This window comes from Herpailurus yagouaroundi, unplaced genomic scaffold (assembly GCF_014898765.1).
Source record: "Herpailurus yagouaroundi ecotype Mexico unplaced genomic scaffold, PumYag 189, whole genome shotgun sequence".
Lineage (NCBI taxonomy): Eukaryota > Metazoa > Chordata > Mammalia > Carnivora > Felidae > Herpailurus > Herpailurus yagouaroundi.
In genome coordinates this window covers 2,346,226-2,372,862 of record NW_024412420.1, presented here as the reverse complement: position 1 = coordinate 2,372,862, position 26,637 = coordinate 2,346,226, and the positions used below count along the sequence as shown (strand labels likewise).

At 37.1% G+C, this 26,637-nt stretch overlaps 1 protein-coding gene across 12 annotated transcripts in view; it reads left to right on the top strand.

Moving 5' to 3' along the window:
• RPS6KB1 (ribosomal protein S6 kinase B1) overlaps positions 1–26,637 on the top strand; it is a 119,887-nt gene that overhangs the window by 3,691 nt on the left and 89,559 nt on the right. For 7 of the 12 annotated variants that reach the window (XM_040496930.1, XM_040496934.1, XM_040496937.1 and 4 more), the window contains exons 2-12: positions 6,175–6,224; positions 7,270–7,390; positions 8,595–8,663; positions 18,509–18,656; positions 20,776–20,833; positions 22,279–22,379; positions 24,357–24,447; positions 24,634–24,724; positions 25,223–25,330; positions 25,625–25,687; positions 25,874–25,951. In XM_040496930.1, coding sequence (XP_040352864.1) covers positions 6,175–6,224; positions 7,270–7,390; positions 8,595–8,663; positions 18,509–18,656; positions 20,776–20,833; positions 22,279–22,379; positions 24,357–24,447; positions 24,634–24,724; positions 25,223–25,330; positions 25,625–25,687; positions 25,874–25,951 — 978 coding nt within the window. Of the gene's footprint in view, positions 1–6,174; positions 6,225–7,269; positions 7,391–8,594; positions 8,664–18,508; positions 18,657–20,775; positions 20,834–21,029; positions 21,103–21,203; positions 21,721–22,278; positions 22,380–24,356; positions 24,448–24,633; positions 24,725–25,222; positions 25,331–25,624; positions 25,688–25,873; positions 25,952–26,637 lie in introns of those variants that run through there. The other 5 variants (XM_040496932.1, XM_040496933.1, XM_040496940.1 and 2 more) reach the window with 4 other exon arrangements.

The following is a 26,637-nucleotide window of genomic DNA, read 5'->3' as shown; positions in this document are numbered from 1 at the left end:
GGGAGTCCCATGGAGCACTTTTAAGTAGCTGAAGATTTTGAGCAAGGTTTATTCCTTTTCTTCCAACTCATTTTAATGACTGAATCTTATTTTATAAGGATGTCTGTGAACAAACAAGCAAGTGGATAAACAGTATAATGAATAACTGGATTGAGGATATTTCACCCATTCTGTTACAATTTATTTACATTTTTATAAAATGTGCTCGTTTTCATTGGGATTTTAGGCATATTAACTTGAATTTATATACAATTTTAATTTAAAACTGTGGAAATATTCTGGTGGTCTGGTTTGAATCATGTATAGTACCTTAGATGAGCAGGATTCAGTTTGTCAATCATAGTGGCACACAAAAAAAGCATTGGATGGGTCATAAAGCTTAAAAAAATCCAAAGAGTTTCCTATGAAAGAGAGTTGTCAGTAAATATTACATAGTGTTAACCTGATACTTCTGATATAAGACTTTTCTAAAGGTAATGTTGAGTAGCAGAAAAGCATTGTACCTCAAATACTTCTCCAGAAGGTAACGGTAGGAAGTTATAAACACAGATGCAGGTGGTAATACAGGCCTGGCTGGCTCCGGAAATGAAACATAGCCACAGGGCATATCCTTCTAGGAGGCTTCAAAGTCATGGTTTAGTGTTAACTACTCTGTGGTCTTTAATTTAAAATTAAGTAAAACTAACATTAAAGTAAAAACAATTATATATTACCAGTTTTATCACATGTGAGAGAAGTTAGTCTTTTGTCTTTAAAGTGAAGCCATCGTGGGTGATTATGTGAAGTACCAGAGACCAAAAAAAAAAAAAAAAAAAAAAAAAAAAAACCAAAAACAAAAAACACAACAACCAAAAAACCTTTAAGCATAACTACCCCTACCCTTCCCCCCAAGAAGAAACTATCAAGTTGAAACTGCAAGAATTTTTTTCCCTTGATACTGACCTATCCATTTGCCTCAGTTGAATACTGAAACATACAACCCTAGTGTTAGACTTCATTCTGACTTGCTCACACCATGAGCAAATTTCCACTGAAATTTGCGCTTTAGGGGGCATTTAAACATCCCTTGTTTAAGAATACTATCAGTTTTCTATGTGTAGTTTGTACTGACTGGTACCTTTGAAGAAAGATGTGTTCACTTAAATATTTTTTGAATTGTTCTAAAATTATAAATAAAAACTTCAAATCTTACCATTTTTTAAAAGTTTTTATTTTAATTCCAGTTAGTTAACCTACAGTGTAATACTAGTTTTAGGTGTACAATTTAGTGATTCAACATTTACAAAAACTTAGCATTTTTGAGAGCCCAATTAAGTTATGCCCTTTTGTATATATTGAAAGACTCATAACCAGACTATATTCAAGAATACTCATTTTAAAGCTATGTTTTATAATATTAATAACTGAATTCTGCAAAGTTATTTTTATAACAATTCTGTGACTTTTAGTATATTTACAGAGCTGTACAACTATCACACAATTTAGTTTTAGAACATTTTTTCTATCACCCTTGAAAGAAACTAGTCACTCCTTATTGCCACCTCTGTCCCTAGGCAACCACTGGTCTATTTCCCATCTCTATAAATTTGCCTTTTCTGGACATTCTGTATAAATGGAATCATACAGTATGTAGAGTTTTGTGTCTGGCTTCTTTCACTTAATGTTTTTGAAAATCATCCATGTCATAGTATATATATACGTACGGCCAAACAGTATTCCATTCTATGTATCAAGCACATTTTATTTATCACTTCACCAGTTGGTGTTCATTGGAGTTGTTCCCATTTTTTGGCTGTTGCGAATAGTGCTGCTATGAACAGTTGTGCCCAAGTCTTTGTGGAACATGTATTTTTATTTTTATTGATGGATACCTAGGAGTAGATTGGCTGTGTCGTATGGTAAGTCTATGTTTAATTTTTGAAGAAACTGCCAAACTTTTTTAAAGTTTATTTATTTAGAGAGAGACCACGCTTGCACCTGGGGGAAGGACAGAGTGAGGGAGAGAGAATCCCAAGCAGACTCTGCGCTGTTAGCACAGAGCCTGACACGTGGCTCATTCTCACTACCATGAGATCATGACCTGAGCCAAAATCAAGAGTCGGTTGCTTCACCAACTGAGCCACTCAGGCACCCCTAAACTGCCAAACTATTTAGGTGGTTGTACCATTTTACATTCCCCACCAGCAGTGTACAAGTGTTCCAGTTTCTCTACTTCCTTGCCAAATTTGTTTTTCTGTCTTTTTAATTATAGCCATCCTAGTGGATATGAAGGGGTATTTCAGCATAATTTTGGTTTATATTTGCATTTCTTTAATGGCAGATGATGTTGAACATCTTTTCATGTGCTTATTGACCATTTGTGTATCTTCTTTGGAGATATAACTATGCAAATTCTAAATGATTTTTTTTGAATTAGGTTGTTTTAAATTTTGAGTTACAGAAGTTTTCATATATTCTTTTTAAAAAATGTTTATTTATGGGGCACCTGGGTGTCTCAATTGTTTGAGTGTCTGACTTTGGCTCACTGATCATGCTCTCACAGTTCATGGGTTCGAGCCCCACATCAGGCTCTGTGCTGACAGCTGGAAGCCTGGAGCCTGCTTCAGATTCTATGTCTCTCTCTCTCTCTCTCTCTCGCTCGCTCGCTCTCTTTCTCTGCTCCTCCCCCGCTCTATCTCTCTCTGTCTCTCAAAAATGGAATAAACATTAAAAAAATAATGAAGTATTTATTTTGAGAGCAAGCACTCATGTACACACGCATGCAGGGGGGTGGGCAGAGAGAGGGAGGGAGAGAGAGAATCCCAAGCAGGCTCTGCACTGTCAGCTCAAGGCCTGACACAGGGCCAGCTGTGAGATCATAATCTGTGCTGAAATCAAGTCAGACACTTAATGGACTGAGCCACCCAAGTGCCCCTTCATATATTCTTATTCTGTGGGTTTTGCCTTTTGAAGTGCAAAAGCTTTAAATTTTGAATAAGTCCAATTTATTGATTTTTTTCTTTAATTGCTTGTGCTTTTGGTGATGTGTCTTAAGAAATCATCTCCTACCTCAAGATTATGAAGATTCATTCCATCCTAGGTGTCTTTTAAGAGTTTTATAGTTCTAGCTCTTACATTTAGACCTGTGATCAATTTTCAGTTAACTTTTTAGTATGGGGAAGTATGGTGTTAAGTAGGGGTCCAAAGTAGTTTTTTCTCATGTGGATATCCAATTGTCCCAGTACCATTTATTGGAAGACTGTCCCTTTTCTATTGAATTTTTTTGGCATCTTTGTAAAAAATTGGTTGACCATAGATGTAAGAGTTTATTTTTGGGCTCTGAATTCTATTTTATTGATTTATATATCTGTCCTTATGTCAGTACCACATTGTCTTAGGTGCTGTTGCTTTGTAGTACATTTTTATGTTTATTTATTTTTGAGGGAGGGAGGGGGAGAGAAAGAGAGCACGTGTGTGGGGGTAGGGGCAGAGAGAGAGGGAGACACAGAATCTGAAAACAGCTCCAGTGTTTGAGCTGTCAGCACAGAGCCTGACTCAGAGCTCGAACCCATGAGCTGTGAGACCATGATCTGAGCTGAAGTTGGACACTCAACTGGCTGAGCCACCCAGGCACCCTTGTAGTACATTTTAAAATCAGGAAATGTCAGCTCTCCAGTTTGTTCTCCTTTTTCAAGATTGTTTTGGCTACTTTGGGTCCTTTGCATTTCTGTATGAATTTTAGGATCAGCTTGTTAATTTCTGTAAGAAAGGAACCTGGGATTTTGATAGTATTGAGTTGAATCTGTAGACCAGTTTGGTTAGTATAACTATCTTAAACAATATTAAGTCATCAGATCCATGAACATGGAGTGTCTTTTGTTTAGTTAGGTATTTAATTTTTTTTTTTTTTTTTTTTTAAGTAGCCTCCACGCCCAGCATGGAGCCCAACATAGGGCTTGAATTCATGGCCCTGAGATCAAGATTTGGACGCCTAACTGACTGAGCCACCCAGGCTCCCTTCTTTTTTTTTTTTAAAGTTTTTTTTTTCAACGTTTATTTTATTTTTGGGACAGAGAGAGACAGAGCATGAACGGGAGAGGGGCAGAGAGAGAGGGAGACTCAGAATCGGAAACAGGCTCCAGGCTCTGAGCCATCAGCCCAGAGCCTGACGCGGGGCTCGAACTCACGGACCGCGAGATCGTGACCTGGCTGAAGTCGGACGCTTAACCGACTGCGCCACCCAGGCGCCCCAAGGCTCCCTTCTTTAATTTTTTTCAGCAATGCTTTGTAGTTCTCAAATGTACAAGTCTTACACTTCTTTTGTTTTTTTTTTTTTTTTCAACGTTTATTTATTTTTGGGACAGAGAGAGACAGAGCATGAACGGGGGAGGGGCAGAGAGAGAGGGAGACACAGAATCGGAAACAGGCTCCAGGCTCTGAGCCATCAGCCCAGAGCCCGACGCGGGGCTCGAACTCACGGACCGTGAGATCGTGACCTGGTTGAAGTCGGACGCTTAACCGACTGCGCCACCCAGGCGCCTCTACACTTCTTTTGATAAATTTTTTCTAATTGATTCTATTTTATTCTTGACTATTCTGAAGAGTTATCTTTTAGTAAAAAATTTTTTTTTAAGTTTATTCATTTTTGAGAAAGAGAGACAGAGCGTGAGCAGGGGAGGGGCAGAGAGAGAGAAGGAGACACAGAATCCAAAGCAGGCTCCAGGCTCTGAGCTGTCAGCACAGAGCCCAGCATGGGGCTTGAACTCATGAACCACGAGATCATGACGTGAGCCGAAGTCGGACGCTCATCTGACTGAGCCACCCAGGTGCCCCTGAACAGAGTTATCTTAATTTCATTTTTGAATTGTTCATTGTTAGTGTACAGAAGGTTAGTTAAATTTTGCATTCCTTTATACTGTGGTTAGAATGAATATTTGGCCAACATGACTCTTGACAATTTGAGGGTAGTGCTTAATTATTTTGCTTTGGTCAGCCACATCATACACTACAATATTGTGGACTGGTTGTGGTTGCCTTAGGCTTAGTTAGGTTGTAGTTACATAAGGCTTATAACATTGTGTTAGTTTTTGTGCTTCAGAAGCATATCAGAGTACCACTTGGTGTAAATTGTTTGATCTAGTAACTCAGAATGTGGTGCTTTAGTTTTATAATACACAAAATGTATTTTTTGAATAAATACTTTTTTTAAGTTTATTTATTTTGAGAGAGAGTGTGAGCGAGCTTGTGTGCATGAGAGAGAGCAGGAGCTGGGGAGGGGCAGAGAGAGAGGGAGGAAGAGAATCCCAGGCAGGCTCCGCACTGTCAGCATGGAGCCTGATGTGGGACTTGAACTCAAGAACCGTAAGCTCACGACCAGAGCTGAAATCAAGAGTCAGACGCTTAACCAAATGAGCCATCCAAGCGCCTCTGAATAAATGTATTTTTTAAAAAAAATTTTAATGTTTATTGATTTTTGAGAGAGAGAGAGAAGAGACAGAGTGTAAGCTGGGGAGGGCAGAGAGAGAGGGAGACAGAATCTGAAGCAGGTTTCAGGCTCTGAGCTGTCAGCACAGAGCCCAGTGTGGGGCTTGAACTCCTAGACTGTGAGATCATGACCTGAACTGAAGTTGGATGCCCAACGGACTGAGCCACCCAGGTGCCCCAATATATGTAATTTTTAAAGGAACAATCACCTGGTTTTGTTTGTAGATCATTGATAAGTAGCATCTGTAGCTTAGTTGTCATAGAAAATTAAAAGTGAGGTCCCCATATTCTTGTGAACCATATTTTATTCATCACATTTGCCTGTTATTAAAGTACTGAGAATTTTTAAGCTGGTTTATTTCATTAATTCTTCTTTAGTAGTAGGGTGAAGCGTTAAGTTTTTTTGTTTTAATTTTTTTTAATGTTTATTTATATTTTGTGAGAGAGAGAGAGAGAGAGAGAGAGAGAGAGATAGAGTGTGAGCAGGGAGGGGCAGAGAGACAGAGACACAGACTCCGAAGCAGGCTCCAGGCTCTGAGCTGTCAGCACAGACCCCTACATGGGGCTCGAACCCATAAGCTGTGAGATCATGACCTGAGCTGAAGTCAGACACTCAACTGACTGAGCCACCCAGGCACCCCTGAAGCGTTAAGTATTTTGATTTTATGTTTATGAGATAATTTATTTTTAAAACTTTAACATATTTTTCAGGGTCAGTTAAATGAAAGCATGGACCATGGGGGAGTTGGACCATATGAACTGTAAGTTTATGTGAAAAGATTTTCTTGTGCTGCCTTTCTTACAAGTAGATTTTATCAGCTCTGGTTTGTAACCATCCTGTGATTGCAATAACCTGTTCTTAATTATCTAGTCATGTATATATAGATATATATACACACACGTGCACTTGGTTTATTGAGTTTAGCACCAATAAAGTAACATATCTAGTGTTTTGAGATCATATATAGATTTTGAGGAAAAGGTATTCATTCTGACTTACAGTATACTGAATATGAGTCTGAGTGGGTTAGGAATTATTATTAGTTCAATAGAGATTTTTTTTCTTACTAAAAAATCAAATTTTTAGAAATGTCTTCCAAAGTCAAATGCTCTTATTTTGCTTGTAATATCATTTATAAAATGATTTGTGTAATCTCAGAAGTCATTTTAGGCAAGTTCTTTTAGGTGACTGTGGTTAATACAGAACAGATTAATCTGCTCTGTACCCATCCTTAAGTGAAAACCATAGGTTGGAGGGGAGACTGAGATCACTCATGTAAAAAGCATTTAAGTGACAAAATAAATGCCAGTGTTAGAGTCTTTAAATCAAGCTAATAGTAGATATGGAAAGATGCATGGATACATTTTATTAGCAAGAATTTTTCTGTAGCAAAGAGACTTGAGCTAATTGGGTACTTTTAGAAAGTTCCCAGATTTTCTGAAGTTTCCAAATAAAGTTGAATAATACCTAAATCTCATGGACATTTTGAATGAACTAAATAAGAATAACCAGAAGACTTTTTTCCTTTGTCAATATAATAAACTTGTTCTAATTTATCTTAGTTTGAGGGTGCTTAATGCTTACAAAAATAAATAATAGCACGTTCTGTAAACAAATAGATATACAGTTATCAATCCATCGTAATCTTGACCTACTATGCCACTGAATCATTAGTTTACAGAGCACAGGTAGTAAATTTGCCGTTATATGCCTTCTCCTTTTTACTTCTTTGGATTACAATTACAGTATATTAAAGACAATTTAACTTGTTGAGAATTTACTTTTGATTTTGCTTTTCTCCCCAGTGGCATGGAACATTGTGAGAAATTTGAAATTTCGGAAACTAGTGTGAACAGAGGGCCAGAAAAAATCAGACCAGAATGTTTTGAGCTACTTCGGGTACTTGGTAAAGGGGGCTATGGAAAGGTAGGAAGTATTTTTGAAATGAGCTGTTGTCTGTCTTTGGTAGATTAATTGTTACGCCCTGGTTCAGTAGTCCTCTTCAATCTATCTTTGCTAGCTGTCAGCAGAGGGTATGATCACTTCACATGATTTTATTTGAGGGATGTAAAGAAGTTCTCTTCCTACCACCATACACATAAAAGACTGACACATAACAGGCATTCAGTCGATATTTGTTGCATAAATAAATAGGCAATTATGCCAGGCAAAGTCTATTATTAGAAGATTCTTTCCTTCCTTTGGTTAAATGGTATCCCCTGTAAGTATCCTCTTAAAAACCACTCCTTTCAACAGGCATGGCACATTAAATTGTTATCTGTTACTGAGACCTAAATCTGAATTGGTGTTCTTTGACTTGCAGTATTTGGAGCAATAGTTAGGGAAGCTGAAGAATATAAGAAGGGAGAAGAAAAATGAAGAGAACTTCTTAGTTTCATAGTTCTGCTCAAGGCTTTCTAATAAATGACCTTAACCTTTGCATGTTCTGCTCAAGAAAATTTATACCTAGGTATTCTCTATCAAAAGATAGAATTTGGATACCATTTTAGTAGTTAGGATTAAGTTTAAGAACTATTTATGCTGTTGTGTAGGTTAATTTTTTCATAGCATGACATTTGTAGTTTATTCTTAGGCTTAAGGACACATTCTAATGTGTTCTAATTATCTTGAATGTGCAACACATGCACTTAGAGTCTCATATCATTTCAGGTATTGCATGATGATGTTTTATATAGCTATATAGTTAAGAAATAGGTAAATGGTAATTCCTGTCAACTATTATTAAAGTTTTATGTGAAGCAAGGACAGAGACATTCCTGGAAGAAATTTGTAAGATATTTTATAATTTTTAATTTTGGTATTATGCTTCTGCAAACTTGGATTTTATGTATGAAGTTATATAGAGTGCTCATCATTGGATGGTCACTGACCAGCTTTGCCACCAGATGTCAGCAGACCAAATAGGACGGCCCCATGTTGTGGAGGAGATTTCACTACTAAATCTTTAATACAGTCTGTTCTTTCAGCTCATTTTTGTGTGTTTGTGTTACTAATTTTTATAAGAATATAAACTATTGTATTGTTTGTTTCCTATAAATAGGAATTAAGGGAGTGTGGCTAGCATAGTTTAGCTTTTAATAACACAGAAACACTTGTATTTTTTATCCAGGTTTTTCAAGTACGGAAAGTAACAGGAGCAAATACTGGGAAAATATTTGCCATGAAGGTGCTTAAAAAGGTGATTCCTTCCCTCCTCTCTCCCCTACCCCCATCTTTGTTGTCTCTCTCTCTTTTTTTTTTTTTTTTTTAATTTAAAGTATGCTCCACAGCCAATGTGGGTGTTGAACTCCATGACCCTGAGATCAAGAGTTGCGTGCTCCATCAACTGAGCCAGGCAGGAGTTCCCCCCTCCCCCCACCAACTTTATTCTTAATTGCTATAAAACCCACATTTTGGCCTAAAATTCTTAGTCAAGAAAATGTAATTCTAACACAATAAGTCCTCGTAGAATATAAGATATGTTTCATTATTGTTATTCCTGTTTTATTTCTGCTTGGTGAGGGTAGAAAGGAGAGCTCTTAATTTTCCTCTCAGGTAACTCTCTTGGCTCTTTGTTCTGGTCTCCATATTTCTAAGTAATAAGCATATTCTGCTATCACTTCAGTTTTAGAATTGTGTATTGACTTCCACTCTACTCTCATTCACTTCTTCTTCCCATCCTCTTATTTGCTTCATTTTTTCTGAGTCTACTGTTGTCTTCTATACCTTCCAACAACTCTGTTCAAGCCAGTGTTCTATGGTCCCACTTATTAGGTAGTCTGTCAGTTCCATTTATTTTCCTGTAGATATTCCATCAGAATCTTCTGTTCCCCTGTTCCTGTCTATATTGGTAGCTCTCTAGGCATAGCTGCTGTTACTGGACTTTGATCAAATCCTTGAAATCCCCTTGGCACTGTCAGTGTTGGATTCTTTGTTTCCTGGATCCCATATCTTCCTTTTTCTTAGTTTATGCCGTTGTTCCCTCCTTTGGTGACCATCTACTAGTGGCTTCCTGAGAGAGGGTGCATGAAGGTAAAATTTTGGGGAAATATTGCATATTTGAAAATTTCCCTCTTTATACCCTTACAGTTGTTTGATTGGGTGTGGTTTTGAAGTTGAAAATCATTTTCATCCAGGATTTTGCTTTATTTCCATCTAGCCTTGAGTGTTTCTATTGAGGAGTCCCTTGCCATACTGATTCCCATTATTCCTGTAGAGGTCTATTTTTCCTTAAAGATATCTAAGATTTTCTTTTGATTTCTGTTGTTATAAATTTTTTACAGTGATGTATTATCTTGCTTTTGATCCTTCTTATTTTATTTATTTTTATTCTTTCAATCTTAAAAGTTGAATCCTTTAGCCCTAAGGGATTTTCTTGTATAGTCTCCGATAATTTACCCCTCTGCCTTTTTCTTGGATTTATAGTTAGTTGGATGTTGGAACTCCTCAACTCGTCATCTGTTTTTCTTACCTTTTCCATTTCTTTGTCTTTTTGTTTACTTTCTGAGATTTTTCTAGAAATTTATTTTCTAATCCTTTTACTGATTTTTTTTTAAGCTATCATGTTTGTGGTTCCCCAGAGCTCTGTTTTTTCTTTTTATAGCATCCTTTTTTAATAAGCAGAGTATTTTTTCTTATTCCTCTGAAGGTATTAATGATAATTCTTTGAAATGTTCTTTTGTTCTATGTATTGTATCTCTTTTCTAAGTTTCTGTTTTCTTTCAGTTTGATTTAGTCTTTTTCTTCCATATCAAAGGCCTTCTTTAGATGTCTGGTGTTCTTCACTGATGGTTCATATTTAAGAATAGAACTCTGAGAAGCTGATCAGAAGTTCCATCTGTGTAGGATAGTCGTGTAGTTGGCTGGCAACTGACTGAGAACCTCTAAATATTTGTCTGTAGGTCAGTTGGTACTGAGACAGATCCTCTATTCTTTTGCCTAGAAAAAGCATCCTGGAGCTGGATGAGAGAGAAGAGATGGAGATTTTACCTTGTCAGCATGCAAACTTTCACTGAAGTCAAGTTTTTACTTTAGCACTTCACTCTGATCCTTCACTTTTTCTGGAGAGTACACCTTTCCAAGTGGTAGCAATCTACCTGTTTTTGGTCCTCCATCTTCTGTAGTTTCTAAGGATTCTTTTTTTTTTTTCCTTCTTGCTTTTTATTTTTGTCTCTGATTTTTGAACCTGTTAGGGTTATATGGATGGAATCAACTTCTTTTGAGTTATTTCTTTGTGCAGGCATTTAGGCTTGATAATACCCTACTCTACTAAGTCATTATTGCTTTATCCTGCTCTGTTTTCACCTTTTGAGGTGTGGAGTTAGGTGCATTTCCTAGTTTTATTGAAAAAGGATTATGTGTGTTTGGTTTCTTGTTCTTTTTGTTTGGGACTGATTTCTGAAAAGATCGCACTGTCTTAAAACAAGTCTTAGTAGAAAACTATTAAAAGATAGTCAAAATGACTTTTAACAAAAATTACAGCATTTGTAATACTTTGACCTTTATCTTCTTCCTGATTTTTACTTAAGCGGTATGCATGACTTTACTTTACAAGGTGAGGAACAAATGTTATGACCACAACTTTATTGGTGATTGTCTTTTTTTTTTTTTAAGTTTGTTTGTTTATTTAAATAATCTCTATATAACATGGGGCTTGCATTCATGACCCCAAGATCAAGAGTCCCATACTCTTCCAGCTGAGCCAGCCAGGTGCTTCTGGTGATTGTCTTTTTTTTTTTTTTTTTCTTTCTTTCTTTTTTTTAAATGTTTATATTTGAGAGAGAGAGAGAGAGAGAGAGATCGGGGGAGGGACAGAGAGAGACGGAGACAGAATCTGAAGCAGGCTCCAGGCTCTGAGCTGTCAGCACAGAGCCCAACTCGGGGCTCAAACTCACCAGCAGTGAGTGAGATCATGACCTGAGCTGACGTCTGACCCTTAACCGACTAGGCCACCCAGGTGCTCCACCCCCCTTCCCCACTTATTGTCTTAAAGAACCAATTTAGATACTCTTTTTTTTTTTAATGTTTTATTTATTTTGAGAGAAGGCACGTGCATACGTGTATGAGCGGGGCAGGGACAGAGAGGAGAGAATCCCTCTCTCTCTGGGGAGAAAGAGAATCCCAAGCAGGCTCTGTGCTGTCATTGGGGCTCGATCCCACAAACTGTGAGATTGTGACCTGAACTGAAATCAAGAGTTGGATGCTTAACTGACAGAGACAACCAGGCGCTCCAGCAATTTAGATATTCTGAACATCAGTTTCTGTATCAATAAGTCAGAATTAATGTACTGTCTGGCTTTCCCATTGGAAACATTTTAGATTAATTATTGATCTGTAAAACCTGTTAGGTATAGAATTGGAGATGGTGTAGTAATGCTTGTTCTCGGAATGTTGAAAGGAGTACTAGTCAAGATTCTTAGGTTAATTTATTCCTTTTGATATATTTTATAATCAGGGCTGACCATAATTAGTCCTAATTCTATCTTGAGTGAAGTATGTTTCTGGCATGGGTATCTTTAATGAAAAGAAGAGGATGTTGTCTTTTTCTACTGATGGTGGATGGGTGCAATGTATTGGGAAATCCATAGATTTAATTATTGCTAAATGTCGGACCTCCTTTTTGGGCCCAAGCTTCTAAAACCTAACTTGTTTGCCTCTCCTTTTGCTTAGCATTCCCTCCTACTCTCAGGGTTTTTCTTTCCCTAAGCCTGGCTATAGAATCAGATACTGTCTCATTTTTTCCCCCTTGTTGCCCCTGAAAATAAGCTCACAGGGTAAATAATGAAAGAGGTTGCTAGGATTAAGTCCATAATTTTGATTCCTGACTAGCTAAGATCACTGTATGCTGCCTTTGAGTTTCTTTATTCTGACTGTATTATCCTGGAAGCATACTAATGCTCTTGAACTCAGTATGTGGTAAGAACATCTCTTTTTCCCTCCTTGAAGATGAAATCAAAGTAGAACCAGGTGTCTTTTATCTTGAATGAGGGGTGCATTTGGACAGTATGTCTGAATTTATCAATTATCTTGGGATTTTTTTACAGGAATGGTACCATTTGGGTATTTTCTTATGGTGGAATGTTGAGGAAAAGACTATTTCCCTTTCTTACCAGTTGCAACAAAAATGTATCCTGGAAGCAAAATACTATTGCCTATGGCATTAGTTCAGGCCACACTGTAAATTTTAGACCCTTTGGTTAAAGGCTTGTGGTTCACAGATTGGTCATATTTCTTCCATTCTTTCTTTTATTGAATCAATTGAAAACCAGCAGTGTGCCAGGCATTATGCTAGAAACTAGGATTTAGTGTTTGAGGCAGATGTAGTCTCTGCCTATCACTCTGCTTACTATATAATTCAAGGGAAAAACTGATAAGCTTATTGTTACCATTTCTCTTCTATACTGTGGTCAAAATCCTTTCTACTTTGGGGTTGGAGCCTCTCTCACCTTTTATCATTTTTTTCTTCACTCCTAAGCCTTGTCATCCTGGATGTCTTCATTCTCCTTGTATTAAGTAAGTAATCCATAGCTTGGCCTTCTAATTCCTTGATCTTAACTCCATCAGGTTTCACCTCCATTCCACTTTACCAGTCTCCATGACTGTATTCTTCATCTCTGAAGTATTGGGTTATAATAGAACAATAACTTTCTTCTTTATTCCCACAATGCATGGTCTTTGACCCTAAACCTTTTAGTCCTTTGACGTTTTTGTTTTTTTCCTGAAGTTCTTAAGCCCCTTCTTATTTCACTTTGTTTTGAATCCAGCCTAATCAGCATAATCTGCCATTTCAGTCACTTGCTAGCCCCATTGACCTTATGTTTAGGAAAGTCCTAATCTTAATCAATTTCATTGTTAATGCTCTTTTATTCCTGTATGTCAGCTGCTGGAACATTGCTGGCAAAAATCACACAAACTTGTAGGTTGCTGCTGAAACAAATTCATAGTCCCCAACCTATTTGGACCCCCAGTACTCACCAACTATTTTTTACATGTCCTTAGACAACTCCTTCCATTCTCTACAACTTTGCTATCAGTCCCTCTTTCCTCTTTTAATAGACTGCCTCTCTTTTTATTTGAGGCTGTCACATGTGATTTCCTTTTACTTCCTGTTCTGATCCCTACCCCTAATACCATATTAATCTGCATTTTCACCTGTCTTTACTTCCTTCTTTCCAGTGTTAGTGGGAAATGTATTCTTCCTTCTTTCCAAAGTTAAGTCCATTCTTTATGTTTTGGATCTCATCCCTTTTTGCCTGTATGGGGTCTTTGTCACTTCTTTCTCTCTTTCCATCCTCTATCCTATCTTCTTTCTTTGTTTAAATATATTTATGTCTTTGCCATGTTTAGTAAAACAAATCCTTCGATCATACAAAGTCTCCCTATAGCTTCCACCCTCTTCACCTTTCATACCTGAATTTCTTGAGAAGTCATGTTTTATTGTTTTTTGTTTGTTTGTTTGTTTGTTTGTTTTTACTTACTATACTTTGACTTAATGACTCTACTATTTGAATGAAAGTCTTGTTCCCTAAGTCACCACTGATCTCCTAATGGCTGAATCTAGTGGTCTTTCTTTATTTAATTCATCTTTAATTTAGCTCTCTGTTGTATTGAAGCTATTGACCACAGCATTTTGAAACTCTCTTTCCTTGACTTCTGTGATTCTACTTTACTAATTTTTCATCTTATCTCTTAGTCTTTTGCTTCTCAGACTTTCTCAGAATTTCTTATTTAAAAAATTCAAACTGGGAGGCCTGGGTGGCTCAGTCGGTTAAGCATCCGACTCTTGGTTTTGGCTCAGGTCATGATCTCATGGTTCATGAGTTCAAGCCTCTGTCAGTGCAGAGCCTGTTGGCAGGATTCTCTCTCTCTGCCTCACTGCTCCTCCCCTCCCCACCCCCCCCATCTCTCTTGCTATCAAAATAAATAAACTTAAAAAAAAACCTCAAACCTCCTGAGCAGTTAAGAAATAATGTATCTTTAAAATTTTTCAAACTTTCCAAAGAGTTGCTAGAATAGTACAGTGAACACCAATTAAGTTTGCCATATTTTGTCTACCCCCACTTTCTTCATCCCTTCCATGTATATGTGTATTTATGTATATTCAGAATTTTTATTTTTTTGCTGTACAATTTGAAAGTTAATTCTAGCCATCATGGTGTTTCCCCTTTATTTTCTTTAATCTCTCTCTCTCTCTTTGGTTTTTAAGTTTATTTTGAGAGAGAGGGAGTGTGAGGGGAGGGGCAGAGAGAGAGAGAGAGAGAGGGAGGGAATCCCAAGCAGGCTTCGTGCTGTCAGCCCGATGTGGGACTCTATCTCATGAACCATGGGAACTGAGCCAAAATTAAGAGTCAGATGTTTTACTGACTAAGCCACGCAGGTGCCCCTGTATCTCTTAAGAGTAAGGGCGTTTTCATATGTAAGAGCTCAGGTCAGTTGTTTTACACAGTATCCCTTAATTTGGATATATTTCCTTGTTTACTTATAAAAACATGTACATTTTAAACTTAGGTTAAATATTTTTTGTAGGAGTATTATGTCCTCAGTGCATGGGCTCAGGAAGTACATTATGTTCTCTTCTGTTATTTGGTGAAAATGAATTTGATCACTTGGTTAAGGTAGTGTCTGACAGGCTTGCCATAGTACAGGTACCCTCTTCCTTTTGAAATTATTTACTAAAAAAAAATTTTTTTAAATGTTTTTTTATTTCTGAGAGAGAGAGAGAGAGAGAGAGACAGAGCTCAAGTAGGGGAAAGGCGGAGAGAGAGAGACACACACAGAATCCAAAGCAGGCTCTAGGCTCTGGGCTGTCAGCACAGAGCCCGACGTGAGGCTCAAACCCACAAACCATGAGATCGTGACCTGAGCTGAAGTTGGACACTTAATTGATTGAGCCACCCAGGCACCCCTAAATTAATAAGCATCTATGGTATAGTATTTAGGGATATGAATAGTTTATTCTAATACTGTTTTTAATATTTAGCGATATGAATAGTCTATTCTAATAATTTTTTTTTAAAGTAATCTCTGTGCCCAACATGGGACTCGAACTCATGACCAAGAGCTGCACGCTCCACCAACCAAGCCAGCCAGGCACCCCATCCTAATAATCTTTTATCTAGTGGTTTTTATCATCCTTTGTTTCTTACCCAAATCAAATATTACTAGGGTGATTACAAAATGGAGACTTTTCTATTTTTATTATTTTGTTTCTATATTGTCATTCTTCTATAAAGAGTTTTTCATACTTAAAAAATTTTTTTAATTTGATTTTTTATTTTTTTAAATTTACATCCAAATTAGCATATAGTGCAACAGTGATTTCAGGAGTAGATTCCTTAGCGCCCCTTATATACTTTTTTAAATTTAAATTTTTTTTTTTTTAACGTTTACTTTTTTTTTAAATTTTTTTTTTTCAACGTTTTTTATTTATTTTTGGGACAGAGAGAGACAAAGCATGAACGGGGGAGGGGCAGAGAGAGAGGGAGACACAGAATCGGAAACAGGCTCCAGGCTCCAAGCCATCAGCCCAGAGCCCGACGCGGGGCTCGAACTCACGGACCGCGAGATCGTGACCTGGCTGAAGTCGGACGCTTAACCGACTGCACCACCCAGGCGCCCCAACGTTTACTTATTTTTGAGACAGAGAGAGACAGAGCATGAATGGGGGAGGGTCAGAGAGAGGGAGACACAGAATCTGAAACAGGCTCCAGGCTCCGAGCTGTCAGCACAGAGCCCGACGCGGGGCTCAAACCCACGGACCGCGAGATCATGACCTGAGCCGAAGTCGGCCGCTTAACCAACTGAGCCACCCAGGCGCCCCTAAGTTTAATTTTTAAGAGTCAATATGGACTTTTTATTTTCAGTGTTTTACCATTTCATTATTCATTTTGGTTCTCAAATTGTCTCAAATTTTGCTAGAGAGCTCTCTGTTAAGATGGGTTCTATGTCCTTTTGACATATCCTTGTCAGTTTTTTAGTACTTCCTGGTATAATAGAGTGCTCCAGATTTACCTTGCACTTTCCCTGACCCTGGTTTAGAATGATCTTTTTCTCTAAGGAACCTTGGTTTCTTTTGGTGGAGAAACCAAGATCTAGGTGCCAGCTATGCTCCTTACTACTAAGGTATTCACTCTTTCAGTGGATAGAGCAAGGAAGTTTTTGTTTTTAAATCATGGCTTCAAATTGATATCCCTAATTCCAGTCCAGTTCCATAGGGCTTTTCTTCTCTCAATCCGTGTTTGTATCTCTGTTTTTCCACAGTGAAAAGCTTGGTAGCAACATCAGTAAAGTTACTTATTTGCTCGGTTGTACAATACACGCATAATAGTTTGAGAAATATAATACCAATACTACCAGCAGCTACAAACCTACTAAGTGTGGTTTAAACTTTGCAGTTTTTGTTATGCTTACATATACATCATTAAGACTGCAGTGTAAAGTTATTTAAATATCATTTTTCTCCTGTGGTAAAATTGTCACTATAATTTTCAGTTACATTTTTGTATTTCTGTTTTATTCAATTTTATTTCCCTCCCCCATCCTTGTCGATTTAATTTTACTTTTGGAATGTATAAAACATTAACATGGTTCAGAATTCAAAAACCTCCATTTTATAGTCACAGTAATATATGATTTAGGTACAGAAAAAATTAATGCTAAAACCTTTGAGGTTTTACTTGGAAGGTATACTGAGAAGTCTGATTTCCCTTCTTACCTTTCTACTTGTCATTAGCTTTTGGCTTATCTTAGTTGTGTTCATTATTAAAGATACAAGGACATACAGATATATATTCTTCTATCCTCTTTCTTACACAAAAGGTAACATACTACTGTGATACTGCTATGCTGTGTTATGCTATGCTATGCTCTTTTGCACCTTCCTTTCATAGAGCTATTCCCCATTCTTTTACACATTAGGTAGTCAATATTCTATGCATGGGCATTTCGGTTATTTCCAACCTTCTGCTTTGCAGCTGATAACCTGTGTATATACTTTTTCATGTTACATGTACCAGAACTTAGTCCTATAATCTAAACAGACTTAACATGTCTAAAACAGTGCATCATTTTCCCCAATACTTTTTTCTTGACTTCCATTCCCTGTTATTGAATGATAACCATCATCTATCCTGTTACTTATGCAGAAACCATGGTATCATCATTTCTTCTCATACCTAGTCAGCAAGTGCTGATGATGCATCTTTATCTTTTTATTTTTTTCTCAACTTAATTTCCTTAGTTACAATAGGACTCTACCTAAGGTCTTACTTTGCTTAATTTACTGTACTAGCCTCCTAATTGCTCTCATTTCTTCCCTAAAATTCCAAACTGCTATTAAAACTGTCTGTCTTAAAGCCAAGGGTTTTTCATTTGTCTAACCTTAATATTTCTCCTGTGCTTCTAAGATTCAAATGCTTTTGTCTAGATGCCTAGGCCTTATATTTCCTGGTCTCCACCCAGATATCCAGCCTAATTTCTAGCCCTTCTTACCATACTGAGCTACTTATAGATTCCTTAGACATGTCCTGTCAAGCCTCTTTTGCACTGGAAATGCCTTTTTTTACCCTCTACATTTCATTTTAATTATTTTTCACTGTACACCTTAGGTATTGCCCCTTCCAGGAACACTTCTTGCCGGGTCAGATGCAGTTCTCCATTCTCCCGTAGCACCTTGTGCTTACCTGCATTGACTTACCTCTCTTCCCTGGGACTTCGGACTCCTATAGGCTGGAGACTTCTGTTAGTTCTGCTTTCTTATTGCAGAGCCTCGAGCATAGTAGACATTCAATAGTTAGTGAATATATGAATAAACTTGATCTGTTTACATTTTTTAAAAAGGTATCTAGGTTTTCATTTACATGTTCACTGCAGAGAGTCTAGACAGTGCATATAAGAAGTGAATGGCTTCCATTATTCCTAGCTCCGTCTTTAGTGGGAACTATGATTAATAGTTTTAATATTGGCAAGAAAAGCACAAAATAGATTTTCCAGATACTATAAAAATGTCTACTGTTATGTTCTTATAGATCATCTCTTTTCCTTTAGGCAATGATAGTAAGAAATGCTAAAGATACAGCTCATACAAAAGCAGAACGGAATATTCTGGAGGAAGTAAAGCATCCCTTCATTGTGGATTTAATTTATGCCTTTCAGACCGGTGGAAAACTCTACCTCATCCTTGAGTATCTCAGCGGTCAGTACACTCAGTTTGGTGTAATTATTTGCATTTGCTCCAGAAACTGGGTCAAAATTATTTTCCAATGGAAAAATGCTTTCCCCAATGTGATTAAATATTCTTAAAATTGACAAATACATTGACATAAGGAATTCAGATATGACCAAATGTTTCTTTTTGCAGAAAAATGTGAAGGAAACTTTAAAGGTTAAAGTTTTTTTCCCCATCTGTAAAATTTTATCTTAATCCTTATCCCTTTGTAATCAATTACATAAATAACAAACCCCTAATTGATAGCCATCACATTGACTGCACTTGGGTAAGATACTATAATTTACATGAATCATCAAAGCATTTTTTCTAAATTGAAGTGGAAAACTTACTGAGAGTATTGTTTAAGCTATTGAATATTTTTGGAATTGGATCTCTAAAGAGAACAATTTTTTGGTTTAATATAGCTTTTTTGATAGACTATGAAGTTTACATTGGAAAACATCCACACTTTCTAGGATTTACCACCTCCTAGAAACTTGTTGCTTCCTTATCATTTCTAGATCACAAGTATCTATTTCCAGCAAGCACATGTGAGTTTTCTGAATAACAGATTTCACAATGGTCTGTAACATGGAACAGAAAGCTGCAGAATTTCGCTAACTTTTATGTGACTGTTGCCATTTTTTTCATTTTTTGGTAACTTTATTTTGACATAATTTCAGATTTACACAGAAAAGTTGCAGAAATAGTACAAAGACTTCTCACACATCCTTCACCTAGATATCCCTAACATTTTACCAGTTTTGTTTCATCCTTCTTTTTCTCTCTCTTTATGTGTATATATACATATTTATGTGCGTGTATATATATATATGTGTGTGTGTGTGTGTGTACATATATACACACACATGTATTTGTATATATATTTTTTTTCTGGACTGCTCAAGAGAGTGTTGCAGACATGATTTCCCATTGCCCCTAAATACTTCAGTGTATATTTTCTGAAATCAATGCAGTATCTTACTTAACTCTACTAAAAGGATCAAAAATAGGAAATTAACGTTGATACAGTAATATCTCTCAGTTTCCTTTAATCTGTAACAGTTCTTCATTCTTTCTTTGTCTTTCTTGACTTTAGCATTTTTGAAGCGTATAGGGCAGTTATTTTGTAGAGCACATCAATTTGGGCTTATCTGATGTTTCCTCAAGATTAGGTTCAGGTCATGCATTTTTGGGAGGACCATCGAAGTGACACTGTCCTTCTCTGTCAGATCAGGAGGTACATGATATTTATATCTTTGTCCCATTACTGTTGATGTTAACTTTGATCACATGTATGAGGTGGCGTCTACCAGTTTTTTCCCTGGTGAAATTTTCCCTTTGTAATGAATAAGTATCTTGAGATACTTCGGGATTATTTAAATATCTCGTCTCTCATCAAACTTTCACATACAGTTTTAGCATTCATTGATTCTTGCTTGAAACACTTAACTATGATGATTGCCAACTGATTTTTCTTATTCCATCATACCTCATTCATTTATTATTTGGCATTTTACTGTAATGAAGAACTTTCCCTTCTCTCCCATTTTAAAAATTTATTGATCTCTTCTTTGATTTACATCATTGTGGACTCATGGATTCTAAGGTTATTCAGTGGGATATAATTCTTTATTATCATTATTTATTTTAATATTCAGAATAGTGCCATGCTTTTAAGAAAGCTGCTGCCAGATTCCTCTAGATTAAGAATTCTGAAAATATGGAATAAGGGCATTTACTAATTTTAATTTGTAAGGGTGGCTCAATTATATACTGACATTTTTCTGCTTAGGTTAAACTGTTAGAGAAGCTTTAACCAAGATTTCTTTTAACCTCAGGTCTGGAATCTATAACTATTTTGAAGTTTATAGATGTAAAACCTAGAATTCCAAAACTTATATATTTCACATAAGAATAAGAGCACTGCTAAAAATAGAATCCTGAGGACTTAGTTTTAAACCTATAGTTTTTAGGATCTGTTTTTTATTTTTAAGGAGCTGATGCCTTTTAATTGTGGTTAAAAGGAAAGCACAGCCCTCATTAGAAATGGGTTGGAAATGAAGATTGTTCTATTTCTAATGTCTTTTCCTTTTCCTTACAGGAGGAGAATTATTTATGCAGTTAGAAAGAGAAGGAATATTTATGGAAGACACAGCCTGGTAAGTGAAATTTTTGTGGTTGCATGGATTCAGGTAATGATTCACATAATTAAAAGTAAAGCCCTGTTCTCACTGTGGGCAGCCAAATGATTCAATAAATTGTTCTGGAGCCAGTCAGTCACTCAGAACTTCAAGGGGGAGAAGTATCTATGGGACTGGGCAGCTTTTGGAGGTCACGTCATTCCTTTGCCCCCAGGCCTTGGGTGGAACGCTCTTCACGCCAGTCCTTAACAGAACCATTCTCACTGGGGCTTTCTTTCCTTGAATTGGTAAGCTGCCTGCCTTGGCTGTGGGTGAGTGTGGTTTTCCGGTGAAACTTTATGTGTGGAACAATGGAAAGTATCAGAAATCATCTCCTCTTTTTTTTTAGACTTTCCAGTTCCCAAGGTGCAGTCTTAGGGAGGTGATAAACCGGCACACATCATCTGTGGATTGATTCTATGGCCAGGATGGGATCTACCCTTATATTTCTTAAGATGGCATCTGCTTCAAATTAAAAATATACACATCCTTTTGTGAGAGGACAGTATTGGGTAACAATAAATCAGTTTATCCTACACATTAATTGAATAGAAAACACTTAAATGTTTTTTCTACCTTAATTACCAAACTGCATTCCATTGTTTAATTTCAGGCCTTTTCTAACACAGAAGCTGCATTTAAGAGCCTTAGGGATGAAGTGCCCTTTTTTGGAGGAGGCTCTCTGAGCCATGTTGGAGGCTGTGTTTGTGGTCCTGCTGGCTGTGAAACTGCCTCAGTCCTCTAGGACACACCCTCTCCATCCTGGAGTAATCTGCAGGATTGCAACATTGTTATGCAGCCAGTATTGCAGTGCCTTGTGCTTTTCGAATCCAGACAGGGTTGACTCAGCCCTTTATTCTTTTGAGGTAGATAAATTTGAGTGTCACACAGTTTATAGTTGTGGGCTGGCTGGCAAGAGGGAGGGCAGATACTGTGGGCATGAACTGTATATAAATAGCAGCTGTGTTAAGGGATGAGCGGGCTTCTAAGGGTCAGGTTATTTATAAGGTATCTTTTGAAACTAAGACTTAATCTCTAAGAATAACAAAGTTCCTATGTCCTGTGGGATTTTAAAATTGGGGGTGGGTGGGAGAAAATTGCTTTGATCTGAATGACTGTTGGCCTAATTGCCACACAAACAGAACAAAAACCAGTGACAGTTTGGCATATTCTGGACTTCTTTGCAATTTTAGCAGTATGTTCTAATGATGAAATTAAACATAGTTTCACTAAATAAGTGAAACATAAATGTCATCATGCCTTTTGGCAGCATCCTATGCCATCTCTTTCCCCCATCCCCACCCCCATCCCCACTAATTTGGTCTTTGGTGCATGTCTATTTCTTTCAAGGAATTTTGCTCCGTACATAAACTGCTTTGAGTATATTATTCTTTTTAATTTTATTAAATCACTTTTGTTTCCAGCTTTTACTTGGCAGAAATCTCCATGGCTTTGGGGCATTTACATCAAAAGGGGATCATCTACAGAGACCTGAAGCCGGAGAATATCATGCTAAATCACCAAGGTGGAGATATACCGTAAACAATTCTATAGTAAATAATCATCTTAAAATCCTCCCTCACAGGTCATGGTCATTTTTCAAAGCCCCATAGTCACGTATCTATTATTATACATTCCTCCCTCAGAATTTATGGCATCATAATACTTGCTGAAATTTAGGTATTTAGGTATTTGTAATTGATGAGATTAGAGGGAGTTAAGGATAATTGGCCACTCAACCCTTTCAGTTTAATCCTTGGTCTGTATAGCTTATAATTCTTTTGAAATCTTTATATATCAAAAGCCAGTCCAACTCTAATTTTGGTTTGTTCCTTAAATTGGAAAGTAAATCTTAACTCTATAAATTGGGTTTTCCTTAAGGATAAAAATACATAAATATTAGAATCAGTACTTTTTATGATAAATTTTCTTGATGCTATGAAAAAAAGGATTAGAATGGAACAAAAATATTTGATACAGCTTTGGAAAGAAAATGTTTATTGTAGGCATCGGTTTATTCTTGCTCTTTGTAACAACAAACATAAAAATCAGAAAGGCTTGGGGCGCCTGGGTGGCTCAGTCGGTTAAGCGTCTGACTTCAGCTCAGGTCATGATCTCACAGTCTGTGGGTTCGAGCCCCGCATCGGGCTCTGTGCTGACAGCTCAGAGCCTGGAGCCTGCTTCTGATTCTGTGTCTCCCTCTCTCTCTGCCCTTCCCCTGCTCATGCTCTGTCTCTCTCTGTCGCAAAAATAAATAAAAACATTAAAAAAAAATTTAGAAAGGCTAATATTCTGTACAGCTATAGGTAGAGTAGACTGAGTCTTGATTACAACTGCATGCTGCTACAGACCGTTCGATTTATGCAAGAGTAATATGGGCTATGTAGATTTTGCAGTTCAATCAACCAACCAGGCTGTTGGGGTGCTGGTAGCAACAGCTGATCTTTCAAGGTTTACAAAACGATACACGAGGTAGTTAAGAGTTTTAAATTCTTGGACAGGAAATGGTGTGTGGACAACTGACACTAGTATAAATCTATTTCAAACTGTGTTTTTCTTCTTTCTTTCCTTTTTTTTTTTTTTTTGGAGAAATGCTGTACTTAACCAAGTATATCATGGGAATCTATGTATCTCCCTCCCTCCCTCCCAGTTCTGCTCTCATCCCCCCAAACTTGGGATTCTGATTCTGAATTCTAAGGCAAAGGATAGAATAGGGAAGTGACTAGTTAACTTCTTTGACCCATAAACTTGAGTGTGTCAGTGTCAGGTAGTTCTGTGAAAATAAAGGTCATATTTCTTCTGTGTCAGAGTGAGTACACATTTACATTTGAATCAGTAGGCCATTGCCTTTTATTTTTTCTGAAACAACCCTGGAATAGTAGGGTCCCTGGGATTGTTGAACCATGGGATATCTAATAACAGTTCAGTAAAGCTAAACTTGAACTGAAATGTTCTTTGTGTAAGGTAGTCAGTTTTTTTACTTTCTGAGCAAGAGATGACGGTCCCATGCCATGTAGCAATTTCATTTCTTTTTCTGAACTGGCAGGATTGGCAGAATAAGCTAACTTGTTACAGTGACTTTCTGAGACCATTTTAAAAACTCTCAAGTCACAGTTCACTGTGGTAAAAGTTACATATTTGAAGTACAGGTTAACACCTCTGTTAAAAAGGTACAGCATATCTTTATTAGGGGTTGTATATTTAAGCCAGATTTTGGAGAATTTTTCCAGCGTTTACTTTCTCAGGATGGTAGAGAATTCTAGGTATAGGTAAAGCTGGAGCCTTTGGCAAAAGATGACTACACTAGCCTTGTAGGGAGTTAGCATCTCATTTTATGGATGGCACCTTGCTAGTTCTTTGTATCTTCAAAAAAATATTTAAGGCAGAAAAAGTTAATAATTAATAATCTACATTATTGTAGATTATTGTCTTGTATGATACATTCAAACACTGTACATACTTAGAATTCTCAGAATAACCATGCTATGATCTTTCATTGTAGGTCATGTGAAACTAACAGACTTTGGACTATGCAAGGAATCTATTCATGATGGAACAGTCACACACACATTTTGTGGAACAATAGAATACATGTGAGCTGCATGTTGAAAGAAATATAACTGGTTTGGGGGTAATAGCTGACTTTTACCTGGCTACGTAATGAAAGTGTGCTATATTTTCGATAGCAACAATTGGCTCTGTATATTGTTTTTAAAATTCTAATTCAGATGACATGCAAATGGGTGAATTTTTTAGGAGTATTATTTTTCTCATTGTAGGGCCCCTGAAATCTTGATGAGAAGTGGCCACAATCGTGCTGTGGATTGGTGGAGTTTGGGAGCATTAATGTATGACATGCTGACTGGAGCAGTAGGTGCACAGTTAAAAGCTGCATGTATTCTGGTCTGTGCTGGGTAGTTATAAATCATTATAGGAAGAGACCTTTTCTGTGCTTTCTAAAAGTGTTACTGATGGAGTAAAAAAAAATTTAAAAAAATCATGCTAATAATGCTTTATTAGTAGTACTTTTCCTATACTTTTAAAAACATTTTTTTTTTTTAAATGATCTGCCACGGCAGTCCTGTGAAACAGGTATAAAATAGGTACTGCCCTTATTTTGTAAATAGAGAAAGTAAAGAATATAAGCACATGGTTCGTATATTACCACACAAAGTTAATAGTGGAAACCCAGTTTCTTCTAGGATGTTGCTGTTTCTTCTGTCCCATTGCTTAAAAACTACAGATCTTTAGCAGTCAGCCCATATCACAGCATATATTTCTGATGTCTATGCATAACTGACTAATTCAGGAAATTGATGATTTTATTTTTTTTATATGCTGATTTTTCTCACTCTTTTCTGCTCCTAGCCCCCGTTCACTGGGGAGAATAGAAAGAAAACAATTGACAAAATCCTCAAATGTAAACTCAATTTGCCTCCCTACCTCACACAAGAAGCCAGAGATCTGCTTAAAAAGGTAGGACACCAAACAATAAGCCACAACTACTGGGATTTAAATGGATATAATTGAATATATGTTTTGAATAAAGAATCATACACATATATTAAAAAAAGAAAGCCTACAGTTTTTGCAGGTAAAGTACAAATTTGTTTAAAGATTTTCTTTACTTTTTATTCCTAAACAGTATTTAGTAGTAATTAATAAATCATATTTTCTCAAAATAGATTAGCAGTATAGACAAGCAAATTTTATAAATGAAACCTAATCAATTTGACTAAGGTTCATCAATTTTTTTCCCCCTCCCTAAAGCTGCTGAAAAGAAATGCTGCTTCTCGTCTTGGAGCTGGTCCTGGGGATGCTGGAGAAGTTCAAGTAGGGATTGATCTGTTTGGTGGTTTGAGTGGAAGATAGTGCTAATTTTATGTATTTGTGAAGCTTGTATGTAGTTGTTTAAAGTGCAGCTTATTTTGTGATTGGTGTAACTTCAAATAGGCAGTTACTTTGTCAATCCAGTGAAGTCTGTTTCCCTTGATTTTTCTTTCTGGTCCTTTTTTCTAGGCTCATCCATTCTTCAGGCATATTAATTGGGAAGAACTGCTGGCTAGGAAGGTGGAACCCCCTTTTAAACCTCTGTTGGTATGTATACACGAAAGCGTATTATTTGAAAGACCTCGTGCTTTTTTAGAATAAGAAAGTCTCAGAGCATTCAGAAACATTTTGTTTATATTAACAATTCGGAAAACTTTGACTTCTCTTCAGAATCTTTATTCTATGCAGTCTTTTCAAGGACTTACTACCAGTAACAATTGATGAGTATAGGATGATTAACTGTTTTTTAATGTTTATTTTTGAGAGAGAAAGAGAAAGTATAAACGGGGGAGGGGCAGAGAAAGCGGAAGACAGAGAGTCACAAGCAGGCTCTGCGCTGTCAATGCAAAGCCTGATGTGGGGCTCAAACCCACAAACTCTGAGGTCATGACCAGTGGCAAAGTTGTACGTTAAACCACCTGAGCCACCCAGACACCCCTATGTTAACTATTTTTAGGTTGGTTGCTAAAGACAATTAAATATTTCAAGTAGTTGGAACATTTTTTAATTTTTTTTTAATGTTTATTTATTTTTGAAGGAAAGGGAGACAGAGCATGAGTGGGGGAGGGGCAGAGAGAGAGGGAGACCTAGAATTCGAGGCAGGCTCCAGGCTCTGAGCTGTCAGTGCAGAGCCCAGCGCGGGGCTCGCACCCACAAACCACGAGATCATGACCTGAGCCAAAGTTGGTTGCCCAACAGACTGAGCCACCAGGTGCCCCTAGTAGTTGAAACTT